This window comes from Lathyrus oleraceus, chromosome 4 (genome assembly GCF_024323335.1).
Source record: "Lathyrus oleraceus cultivar Zhongwan6 chromosome 4, CAAS_Psat_ZW6_1.0, whole genome shotgun sequence".
NCBI lineage: Eukaryota > Viridiplantae > Streptophyta > Magnoliopsida > Fabales > Fabaceae > Lathyrus > Lathyrus oleraceus.
This window is the reverse complement of record NC_066582.1, coordinates 434,620,921-434,634,064: the sequence shown is the minus strand read 5'-3', so window position 1 is coordinate 434,634,064 and position 13,144 is coordinate 434,620,921. Positions and strand designations below refer to the sequence as shown.

Here is a 13,144-nt window from a genome sequence, read left to right as displayed (position 1 = left end):
CACTTATTATTCCCTGTCACAACACCCTTACGCTGGTTTTTGCTGGGACAGAAAAGTAGTAGGAGAAGACGACTTTGGATATTCATGAGCGTATGGAATTGAACCCACAGGTTGGGGAAGTGAATTCAGTAATGATGACTGAGTTTGCGATGCTAAAAAGGATTTCGGCTTACATAGCCAAAAACAAGCAACAATTGGCCTTAGAGGCCGAAGTAAAAAACATGGTTGTCGAAGCCAATGAAGTTTCTCATCCAATAGGTCCTGGGAAGGACTTTGACCTAATGCCACCTGACATGGGTCAAAACGAAAAGCAAGACCAGAGGCTCGATGCTATCTACGATGATGCGCCTTTGGGTTTCGAGAAGGATCCACTAGAAACAAACATTAAAATATTGGCTCAGGATCCACTTGAAGAAGTAGACTTGGGAGAGGGATTCATAAAAAGGCCAACTTACATTAGTGCCAATATCCACCCTCAACTAAAGGTCGAAGTAGTCCAGTTGTTGAGAGAGTTCAAGAACTGTTTCACATGGGACTATGATGAAATGCCTGGTTTGAGCAGAGAGCTGATCGAATTGAAGTTGCCAATCAAGCTTGGAAAGAAGCATGTGAAGTAGAACCCAAGGCGGTTTGCACCAACAATACTTTCGAAGATTAAAGGAGAAGTCGAACGATTCCTTCGCTGCAATTTCATTCGCACAGCCAGGTATGTCGAATGGCTAGCTAATATTGTGCCTGTTGTAAAAAAGAATGGTACTTTGAGGGTTTGCATAGATTTTAAAAAATAATATTGTGCCAGTGGCAGAAATGCTAGTCGATTCTGCTACAGGCTATGAATACTTAAGCATGCTTGACAGATATTCTGGGTATAATGAAATATTTATTGCAGAAGCGGATGTCCCAAAAATAGCATTTCGATGCCCTGGAGCCTTAGGCACCTACGAATGGATGGTGATGCCTTTTTTTTCGAAAAATGATGGGGCAACCTACCAAAGAGCGATGAATTCGATCTTCCATGATTTTATAGAGACTTTTATGTAAATCTATATAGATGATATTTTCATTAAGTCTATTTCAGGGAAGAGTCACATTGACCATCTTCGAATATCCTTTGAAAGGATGAGAAAGCATGGTCTGAAAATGAATCCTCTAAAATGTGCTTTTTATGTGCAAGTTGGGGATTTCTTAGGCTTTGTGGTCCACAAGAAGGGGATTGAAATAAACCAAAATAAGACCAAGGCCATAATGGAAACGAAAGCGCCGTCAACAAAGAAAGGATTGCAGTCACTACTAGGCAAGATCAATTTCCTGAGGAGATTTATCTCAAACCTAAGTGGGAAGACATGAGCTTTTTCACCATTGCTTCGACTCAACAAGGACGGGTTCAAATGGGGGAAGGCTCAACAAGAAGCATTTGATAATATTAAAGCATACTTGAGTCATCCACCAATCCTGAAGCCCCCTTGTAGAAATAAAAGTATGAGATTGTATATATCTGGATCTAACAAGACTTTAGGGAGCATGTTTGCTCAAGAGGATGATAATGGTATCGAAAGAGCCATTTGTTACCTCAGTAGGGTCTTAAATGATGCAGAAACTAGGTATAACATAGTTGAAAAATTGTGTTTATGCTTATATTTAGCTTGTACAAAATTGAAGCATTATATAAAACATGTTGATGTGTATGTTTCATCTCATTTCGGCGTTATTAAACATATGTTATCAAAACCGATTTTGCGCAGTCGAATTCGGAAATGGGCATTAGCATTAACTGAATTTTCTTTAACGTACATGCCATTAAGGGCTGTTAAAGGACAAGTGGTAGCAGATTTTGTAGTCGACCACTCCGTAGATGCGAATGCACTAGACTATCTCGAATTAGAACCTTGAAAGTTGTACTTCGATGGGCCTAGTCACAAGGATGGGACAAACATAGGAGTTCTAATTATTTCTCCTAATAAAATTCTAACAAGATTCCAGTACAAAGTGGAGTGTCTTTTCTCAAACAATGAGGTCGAATATGAAGCCCAGATAGCCGGACTTGAAATATTGTTGGAATTGGGGGCAACTCAAGTCGAAATAATGGGTGACTTAGAGTTAGTCATAAAATAGATCACAAAGGAATGCAGATGTATTAGGAGAATGTAATCATGTACTTCATAATAGCCTGTCGATTGATAAAAAGATTTAAAATGACTACTATTCGACACATACCTCGACTAGAAAATCAAGTGGCTAATGATTTGGCTCAGATTGCATCTGGGTATAAAATTTCAAAAGAAAAATCGCAACAAGTCATCAAAGTCAGAGGAAAGGTCGTGGCAACCAGATTAACCCCTTCAGACTTAGAAAGGACGAAGTTGGGATACGCTGATGAGGGGAACTTTGAAATATTGGCAGTAACAATTTGACAGATGAAGATTTGAGGAAACCAATAGTAGTATATCTACAGAATCCAACGACATCTGCTGATCGAAAAAACAGGTATTAAGCATTAAGTTATGTTCTTTTGGGTATAGAGTTGTTTAAAAAGTCTCCTGATGGAGTTTTGCTTAAGTGTCTCAGTGAGTCAGAGGCATATTTAGCCCTTTCGACTGTCCATAATAGGGCGTTTGGGGCACACCAAGTTGGTCATAAGATGAAATGGCTTTTGTTTTGCCAAGGGATGTATTGGCCTACCATGTTGAAAGATTGCATTGAATTTGCAAAGGGGTGCCAAGAATGTCAGATACATGCAAGCATACAACATGTTCCTGCAAGCAAAATGCACTTTATCATCAAGCCTTGGCCATTCAGAGGTTGGGCTTTAGATTTAATTGGGGAAATTTGACCACCATCATCTAAAAGTCAAAGATATATATTGGTGGGCATTGATTATTTTACGAAATGGATTGAAGTTATACCCTTACCAAACATGAATCAGAAGGATCTGATCGAGTTTATCTAAAAGCATATTATTTATAGATTTGGAATCCCAGAGACTGTCACAACAGATCAAGGGTCAGTATTCACTTGTCAAAAAATGCAAGAATTTGCTAAAGAAATAGGTTTCAAACTACTAACTTCGACGCCTTATTATGCTCAGGCTAATGGACAAGTTGAAGCTGCCAATAAAGTGATCATTGGTTTGATTAAAAAGCATGTGGGAAAGAAGCCTAGAAATTGGCACAAAACTCTAGATCAGTTTTGTGGGCATGTCGTACCTCTCCCAAAGAAGCCACTAAGTCAACCCCTTTTCGGCTAACTTTTGGCCATGATGTTGTTCTACCAGTAGAGATTCACTTACAATCTATAAGGATTCAAAGGCACCATGAACTTCCAACAGTGTCATATTGGAGCATGATGCTGGATGAATTGGTTGACTTAGACGAAGAAAGGTTAAATGCATTGGAGTTATTAAAACGATAGAAGAAGAGAATAGAAATCTCTTATAACAAGAGGGTGAAAGTCAAAAAAAAATCGCTTCAAGACTTGTTCTGGAAAGTGATCCTTCCAATGGATCGAAAGGATAGAGCCCTAGGAAAGTGGTCCCCAAAGTGGGGAGGCCCTTTTCAGATTTTGCCGGTATTTTCTAATGGTGCCTATGAAATCGAAGAGCTTAATGAAGATAGAAGGATTCTAAGAGTAAATGGGAAATATTTAAAAAAATATAGACCAGTACTCCAAGAGATAAAAATAAGAGACGAATAGTTATATATAAGTGGATCAAAGCCAATATGGTAAAAATGCCAAAATGGTTACATTAGATTCAAAGGTCCAAAGGGCCAATATTTATTACAATTAAAATTTCTCATTACATTAAAAATAGACAAAATGGAAAGGAGAAAAAACTAGAAAGGAAGATTGGCCTTGATCTGAAGGTACTTGGATTTAAGAAGCTTCAGACGTTTCTCACATAAAGATCTCTTCGATCGGAGGAGTTTGAGGTCAGACTCAAGTTGTCGAGTCTGTTCAACGAACTCCATGCCAAATTCTAGCTCTTTAGCCATTAAAGCATCATCAAACTCTAAGAGTTGACTTTTGCTTTTTTCTGCATCATAAATCTTTGCCTAAAGTTCTTTTATTTTCTTCCTCCAAGAAGCAATGTCACGATCATGGCCTTCGATCTTTTCTTTGTTCTTTTGTTTAGTCTGCTCTAATTCCATCACCTTGTTGGTAGACTCGGTGGCAGCATCCCAGGAAGTAGTCTCAGAACCAGACTTCTTCTAAATTTCTCCTGTAAGTTGAGGTAGCAACTTATGATCTGCGACAACTTGGTTGATCATAGTACATATCTCCAATATAACATTGGCAACTTCAGGAGAAGTTTCCAACAGGTCAACTTGGTTCAGAAGAGCCTTTAGTGTCAAAGGGGCAGAAGGATCAGCCAACAGCAGCAGGAACAAGTCACCTTTGAAGACTTTGTCCTTAATCTTGGAAAGTACTTAATCTGCAAGAGTGCTCGAACATTGATATTCAGACACCAAAGCAGTGTTAAGGCTTTTGTCAGAGGAACTTTCCCTACAGCTTAACATGGCCTTTAAATACTCAAGGGGTTAGCTTCGTTTCAGAATAGACAGTCTTTCTGCAAAGAGGCCCCCAATACTACTTGTTGAAACTCCGTCCGTTAGAACAACTGCAATAGTTAGAGTGACAAGAGTTTGATGTTGAGCCTGCCCTTCGCCTGTATCAGCCTCCCTTCCTTCAAAGCCTTCGTCATTTCCAGGGACTGGGATTTGGTTGCCTTTGTTCTCCTACTCCATAATTGTATCCTCGACGTTGCCACCTTCCCCCTAGGATTGATTGTTCCTTCGACGTTGTATAAATCGTCTTCAGGAATATCTTCCTCTTCAACCAATTCATCCACAACCATGGATTCTAGGTTCCCTCCAGCCTCACCTTCTTCGATTGAAGAAATTCCATGATCTTAGTCGCTAGTGTGAGAATGTTGAGTAGCAGTCTTCGGTGGTGAAGCATCAAGGCCACCAGAAGGAGGTTGGTTAATATCACTCATAGAGCCTTTTTCAGATGATGGTCGATAAGTGGGTTCTCCAGCACTGTTTAAGACATCTGTTATAGAGGCTGGCACGGAGGAAGTTGTAGTTTTGGTTCGAACGATGGTGCTTGCGCCACCCTGAAATCAACACAATCGAAACCATGAATGGTGAAAGACGGTAAATAAAATATGTAAAGTAGAGTGAAGTTTATTTTACCTTGTCACCTTCGACCCCAGGGCTGGAGTTGCCACTCTCACTTTGGGTCGTTGTTATCTTCTCCATTTCTTCAAGAGTGGGCTCTTAGATAGTAAGTGCAAAAGGCCTCTTCCTCAGAAGTTTTGCTGGAGGATGGCTCGAAGAATCGGTGGCCTTCGGCTACTGCTTCCTCTTCTTGGAAGTTAGGTCGAGAACTGGCGACAGATCCTCTTCGTCAAACTCTATTATGACAGGGATTTCAGCAGATTTTTGGATTTTGATGGGGCTTACAGGAGGTTTTCGAGTAGCCTGAGTTAAGAATGGGAATGTCAACATCATTAAACATAACAAAAAAAATTTTAAAAAAATGAGAAAGCAAAAGTATACCTTTATAGGCTTGCTACCTCCCTCGGTCTTCGATTCGACTGGCCTCTTATTGGTGGGTTTCTTAGGTGGAACTCTGATGGCTAAATAAGAAAATAACATAAAGCAGTTAGTGTTAGCTAAGACTAAATAGCCTAAAACAGGAATGTGCTTCGAGGGAAACCTCATGTGTCACACCTTCATATATGTTTGATTCGATTCGGACATCTTCGATCTCTATATGCATATGCCCTTTGAAACTGTCCAGAGTATGCTTAGTCGCAACTACCCGCTGATCTTTTTTCTGAGAGCGTTGTCGAAGTATTTTAATGGAGTCTCCACAAATAAACCAATCTGGAAATGGAGGGGCAAGGGCCATTCCAAAGTCAGCATTAGGCAGTGGAGGAAATTTTGGGGGAAACAATTCAAGAGCCACTTCATAGCGTTTCTCATGAGGAACGTATGAAAGAATCTTTAGATTTTCCATTTTCTTTGAAAAAAATTCTTTGAGGGTGACAGCTGCTTCGCGGATGGTTCGTCTAAGATCATCAGGCATATAGGCAATTTCAAAGTAGTTTTGAAAAGCTTGGATTTCTTTTATAAGCGTGTAAGTACCTTTTCTGGTCTTTTCCTGCACAACAAAAAAAAGCTTTATCAAAAAGTTGAATGAAGGAAGAGACATCACATAATTCCTCAATGTAGTATTTAGTCCACCATCTCTCAAACTCTCAAGTGCATAGGAAGTTAGGCTCGAAGTTAAACGGAGTAAGTTGGGTTTTGCCAGTGTATCTGGCTATTTGCTTAAGGGCAGTAGCTTCATTATGGACTGCATTGTGGAGAAGGAGACTACCCTTTTTGTCATACAAGCACTTTGGAAGAACCTGAATTAACCCAAATTGTCGAGCGACAAGGTTGGGTTGATAGGTTATCAAAGTAACCTGAACCTTTGAAGGATTAAGTCGAAGGGTTAGAATCCTGGGGGTCAAAAAGGCTTCCCAAATCAATAAAGATATTGTTTCTTGTTTCTTAGACGGAGATGGGAAAGTCCTAGTAAACCATTTGGGACTGTACTTTCTGAAGGAAAATGGGGCCATGCTCGAAGTGAAAACATGGCCCTTGGCGAACATCATTATGTAGCTCATGAAAGTCGGATGAATGGCTTGTCCTTCATCGTTAGGAGTCAGCTGAGCCAGTCTCATGCCTCCGAACCTTCTCTTTTTTTATCTCCTTAGCTTCTTTGTCAACGAGGCCTTTGTTCGGCAGACTAGCCTCGAAAGTGGCATTGACCCAGAGTTGCAATAGCCAAAAAGGGCTAGAAAGGAGAAGATTCCCTTTGTCGCCCAAATTTTTCAATTGAGCGATTCCATCGCTAAATGACTCATATAGACTTGCCAGGATCATCTCACTTAGACAAATATCATGCTCAACATGTAGTTGATTCTTCAAAGTGAGATATTTATTGGCAACTTGCAAGGATTTTGAACAGAAGACAGAATGAGACAGCCACAAGGCCAAGAAAGCTATATGCTCCACGTCGGAGACGGTGTCAGTATATTTATCGTGATAATGGGCAATGTGCGTCGAATATGCTTCTCGGGTGGTTGAAAAGTCTATGGTGTTCGCAACATCAATGTCAGGATCATAGGTATGTCCAGTAGGTTTTAGCCCTGTGATATCGGCTAGGTCGAAGAGGGTTAGCATAGCCATACCATAAGGAAGGTGAAAGGTATAATGTGTATTGTCCCAAAATTATAATGAAGAAATCAACATAGAGGTGATATACTCTAAATCTAGCTTCGACAGCATAATTAGGTCATAAATGCCCGTGTCTTTCCAGTCCTGAGAATTAGCTTTCTCTACCTTCTTCAACCAATCTAGATAATCAGTGGGATCTTTGAATGTGGGGGTAGTGCGGAAAGCTCTTAATCCATTATTCATAAACCTTAAATTTATAACATCACTAGCCTTAGGGTTTTCAATGGTGGTTATTCTAGTCCTAGGGTTTTTTGTTTCCCTATAGGCTTGCATTTGTGATAAGAAGGAAAAAAACTCTCTAAGCTTACTAGAATCAATATCTAAATCAGCTAGAGGTCCAGATAGTGCATTATTCTTTCTAGAAATAGAGACGGGAATGAGTACCTGAGAAGCACAAATTCGGCGTTGTTCCTCCGTTTTGGGCTCTGGTATGTATTGTTGGTTACCAACCGCGAGTGGAGCAGACAATGTAGTGAAAGGAGGAAGCTCTGAGATCTTCTCCAGAGCTTTTATTTTGGTGGTTGTGGTCTTGATGGATATGCTTTCTTCTTTAAGGGTTTTGCTTGAAGTTGCCATTTTTGGAGATTGAAAGAAATATGGGTTTTTGTTAAAGATTGTTTGAAGAGGAAAGACTAGAGCGTTTGGGAATTCAGAAAGCGTAAAGTGTGAAATGGGTAAGTTTGTGGGTTTTATAGGCGTGCTTGGAAGAGAAAATGCTTCAAATCAGCATTAATGATTGACAAGTTAGTGGGACACGTGTCTTCCTTCGGCAGTGTGATGGAGATGTTAATTAATGTCTGAACCCATGATTTCCTAGAGTCTAGGAAATGTGATGAGTGAAAATATTCGGTTGTGGTCTGAAAAGACGTGGTTAGCAAAAAGATAATGATGACCCTGACGTCACCAGACAAAGTCTAGGAAAAGTTTTGCAACATTGGAACACTTGGCACAATGTCAGAGTTGTCAAGGCGTCGAAACAAAGTCTCAAAAATGTCTTTTTCTCTCATATGTCAAAAATAAAAATAAAAATGGGGGAAATTTGTTAGCTCATAATTTTGACTCCCACCAAAGAATTACCAAAATTGTGTGACAAATTTGGGGGAAATTTGAAAAGACTATGATCAAAGTATGTACATAGTCTGTAAATTTACCAAGTATTCGTGTGAAGAAGAATCGTAAATCACATAATGTACGTTTGCTTACACCATTGTTAGTTATTTCAAAGCAATACAAATTTATCTTTATTTTTCTTCCAGAAATACATTTACTTACTTCTTTATTCCGAACACTCTCCTTTTACTTCGTCATTTTACAGTCTTAAGATTTCTTTGTTTTAAACACTTACTTTTGCCAGTTAGTTATTATCATAGTCTTTTACAATTTCTCTCTTTAATCCATATTAGCCTTTTACTGTAAAGTTTTAATCGCTAGTCCCACGAGTACTGTCGAAGTGTTCACGATTACTAAAACTCATTTTCAAAAACAATTAGCACATGTCCTAGGATCAATCTGATCGATCCTGTGAGTAACCAAATTTAGAAAATTGGAAGTTCAGCGGTTGTTTACCAATTTTCAAGGTAAACAAAATGATTAAAGGTTTTCTCACTAAGATATTAGGAGAAAACAACCTTAAGGATTGGTATTAATGATTTGATATTTTTTGTTGCAATATTGATTCAAAGTTGTTACAAGAAGAAATCACACACATTCCCTAGCATATTACTCATATCTATCAACCGTTCACTGGACCATTTACGCTTTTTGCAATTATTTTCATGATTTAGTAAAACAATTCCAAAACATTAGTTTTTGTTTAATTGAACAAAAATTAGAACTCAATATTTACAAGAAGTCCCTGAGATCGACATTCGAGGAACTTTCCTCATTATTACTAAAGAGGAAAAATAGTATCCTTGCTATTTTTTTGATCAAGTTTTTGGCACTGTTGCTAGGGACTTCAAAAATATAGAGTTTCAATTTAGTTTAGTTGAAATTTTATTTCTCTGCAACTAAAATTTAGTTTTTGTTATTTTTATCATTATCAACTAATCTGTTTTTGGTATTTTTATGTGAGGTAAGGCCTCAGCTAACTTTCCTTTTGACGCAGAAATCGAAAGAACTTTGCATGCAAGACTCAGACAAGCTAAATTAGCTAGAAGGGAATCAGACGAAGAGGATCCCTCCATTCACTTAGATTCAGAGTCAGAGAGAGAGGTCGAAATAATAGGTGAAAATCCACCACCACCAGAAAGACTATTAGTTGACTATGGGATGGAAAATGCACCGGGTAGTAGGCTAACAATCGTGAACCAACCGATGAATGTGCCTAACTTCCAGCTGCATTCCAGCACTATTGATCAACTTGAGAGGAGAACTTTTTCGGGAAAAATAAATGAATATGCAAATAAACATTTACAAAGGTTTCTGACTATGAGAACTCTAAAGATGGATGGGCACACTGAAGAAGCAAAGAAGTTGAGAATGTTTCCTTTTACCCCATCTTAAGATGCAGAATAATGATTTTACTCATTACTTGCTGGGAGTATTACCACTTATGAACAAATGGAAATAACTTTTCTGTCATGAGTATTTTCCAACTTCAGTCTTCCTCAAGAAAAGATACCACATTATGAACTTCAAACAAAAAGAGGGTGAATCACTTGGTGATTCATACAAGAGATTCAAGAGGTTACTTGTTGTTTGTCCTACACACAACTTTGATCAGACTGAGCAAATACAGATGTTTGTCAATGGTCTCCGATTGAAGACAAAACAATTTATTGATACAACAACTGGTGGCTCATCAAACTTCTCAATAACCACATGTATTAAAAAGATCATTGAGGCAATGGCCGCAAATGAGCATTTAGAGTTGTATGATAGGTGTTCAAGCAAATCTGAAGGGGTTATTGATCTGAGGCTTGAAACAAATAAGATTAGGATAGAAGACACAATTGTTGCAGAAGTTAAAAATAAACTTAAAGCAGTGAATATTAGTACATAACAAGTAGCTCAAATTCAGCCGGTCCATAATGTTAGTTGTGAAATCTGTGGCGGACCTCATTTGATTGTATACTGTGTTGCAACCGTGCAACAAATTGAAGAGATAAAATTTGTGAAGCAGAACAACCCGTATCTAACACTTATAATCTAGGCTGGAAGAATCATCCAAATTTCTCCTAGAAAGATCAGCAAGGGAATATTCAAAAGCAGGGTCCCATTCAACATCAGAACCAACCACAACAATACCAATAACAAGCGCCTAAGAAAGCAGATTGGGAAATAGCCATTGAAAAATGGTAGCTCAAAATTTCCAGTTCCAAGAAGAAATAAGAAATAATCAGAGGGACACTACTTCTTCTATCAAAAGTCTTGAAGTTCAGATGGGTCAGATAGCACAACAAATAGTAGGTTCTCGAGCACAAGGTTCACTACCAAGTGCAATAGTACAAAATCCGAGAAATCATGAGAATGTTAATGTTGTCACGACAAGAAGTCAGAAAGTTGCTAAAGATGAAGAAGATAAGGCATCAAAGGATGACTATGTCATAGAGGTAGATTTGGAAGTGAGGGAAAATAAGAAAGAAGAAGAAGAAGTTATACCACCAGTAAAGCCAACTGAAGAGAAAAATAAAAAAGAGGCTAAACCAATGATTAAGTTACCCTACCCTAGGAGAGTGACAGAGAAGGATCCAAAAGAGACAGAATTGGAGAAATTCATCATGATGTTCAAAAAAATATAGATTAATATGCCTTTCTTTGAAGCCCTCGAGCAAATTCCCATGTACCAAAAATTTATGAAAGAGGTAATCGTTAAAAAGAGACCAATAGGAGATGGGTCGGTAATATTTAATGAAAAGTGTAGTGCAATATCACCAGGTAGGAGAATCCCAAACAAACAGACGGATCTTGGAGTTGTCATAGTCACATGCACTATAAAAGACAAAACTTTCAAGAAGGTACTAATTGATTCAGGAGCTAGTGTGAGTCTGATGCCATTGTCAATCTATCAAAGGCTTGGTATTGGAAATGTCAGTGATACAAGGACAATTCTAAAATTTGCAGATCACTCTATAAAGAATGCATATGGGATAGTAGAAGACGTACTGGTGACAATAGAGAAATTTAGTTTTCCTGTTGATTTTGTGGTCATAGACATACCTGAGGATGAAGAGACACCTACCATTCTTGGTCGACCATTCATGCAGACAAGTCGATTCAATTTCGACATAGACCAGGGTACACTAACTTTAAAAGTTTATGATAATGAAGTAACCTTGAATGTTATTGAAAACAGGAAGCTAGAGGTAGAAAAAGAAAATCACTATCAAGTAGGCATGATCAGGACAGATGTGAAAGACCAAAGTAACATGCCAATATCAGAAAAAGTCTCAAGAAGGCCTTCTCAACCGATATCACTGCCAATAGCAACCCGGAATGAAAAACTCCTATTTACATTCCAAAATCCATGAGAAAGAGAGTGAAGCATTATCACCAAGGACAAGGAATTGGCCTGGTAGAGGATGTTCATCTAAATAGATAGTGTGGTGAACCGTCGAGCCATGTGATGTTAAACTAAGCGCTATATGGGAGGCAACCCACGCTTTTACTTACTGAGATATTTTATTTTTGTTGTTTGTTTTCTTTCTTGGTCAGGTGATAAAAAGGTTCTTACACGAGGAGACATAAGGTGATACATTCAAAAATTGAAGATACGTCGATACAGAGAATGGTACCCGGAATAAAGCAACCACACAGTCAAGAAAAACAAGAGTTAAAGGAGGAATCAGATACCTATTACAGGTGCCCGTAGCAGCTGCCATGACCCGTAGCAGGATAGACCCAGACCCCTCTAAAACCACTCAAAGGCAAGCAAGACAGAGTCCTGCTACGGTCACCCGTCGCACTTACTACGGGCCGTAGCAGGCAGGACCTCAGTTCCTAAAAAAATTGTGCTACACAAAAATCTACTACGGGCGCCCGTATCAGTTTTGTTACGACCCGTAGCAGGTCCATTGGGGGAACTTCAATAAAAAAAATAATTTTTTTTGAATTTGTTTTATTTCTCCAACTTCTCTTACTTTGGCCCCACTAATCACTTACTACCCAATAAAATCCCATCATATCTAATAAATACTAATAAAATCACAAATCTTTACCATTCTCTCTCTCTCTCTCTCTCTCTCTCTCTCTCTCTCTCTCTCTCTCTCTCTCTCTCTCTCTCTCTCTCTCTCTCTCTCTCTCTATCAAATCTCTTCATATTCATCTCTTACCTTCCCTTTTTCTCTCAAAAAATACAAAAAAAACTCCATTAACACAATAACCTAAAGCTTCTACCTTTACCCTCATACCCACTCCAAACCTCAAGCACCCTTCATAAAACTTTCATAATATTCCCTTCTCATTATTATTCCGAGTACTAAATTCTCCAAAGCTCATGTTAAAAATCATCAATTTTCAAAAGTGACAATATGCCTCCAAAGAGAACAACCACAGGAAAACAAGTAGTAGAATCCTCAAAAGCATATAAGCACAGTACCCATACATCTAACCCTCACAACATTGTCTTTGAAGATGAGGGTCAAGCGAAAAGGTACTCAGTACTCGCTCGGCGAAAAATCACGCCAACCAGGTATACGTGTGAATGAACCTTAACTGATTTAGGCTTGAAATATGAAATTTATCGGTTGTTTCATGTGATAGGTTTGTTAGAACTTGATCGATGTATTCGCAAGTGCACGAATCGGCAAAAACTTGATCGATGTATTCGCAAGTGCACGAATCGCGTCAGAGTAGTATAAAAGACTATCGATCCCACAGAGACCAAATCGTCAATCTATCGATTACTATTGTTA

At 38.6% G+C, this 13,144-nt stretch overlaps 1 protein-coding gene across 1 annotated transcript; it reads left to right on the top strand.

Moving 5' to 3' along the window:
* Window positions 1–11,038: 11,038 nt before the first annotated feature.
* On the top strand, window positions 11,039–11,761 carry LOC127137844 (uncharacterized). Its single transcript, XM_051064266.1, has one exon. The coding sequence runs from the start codon at window positions 11,039–11,041 to the stop codon at window positions 11,759–11,761; it is 723 nt and encodes a 240-aa protein (XP_050920223.1).
* Window positions 11,762–13,144: the final 1,383 nt, after the last annotated feature.

Excerpts from the sequence above, each read along its gene's own strand:
- LOC127137844 (XM_051064266.1), top strand. The coding sequence starts at position 11,039 with ATGCCTTTCTTTGAAGCCCTCGAGCAAATTCCCATGTACCAAAAATTT.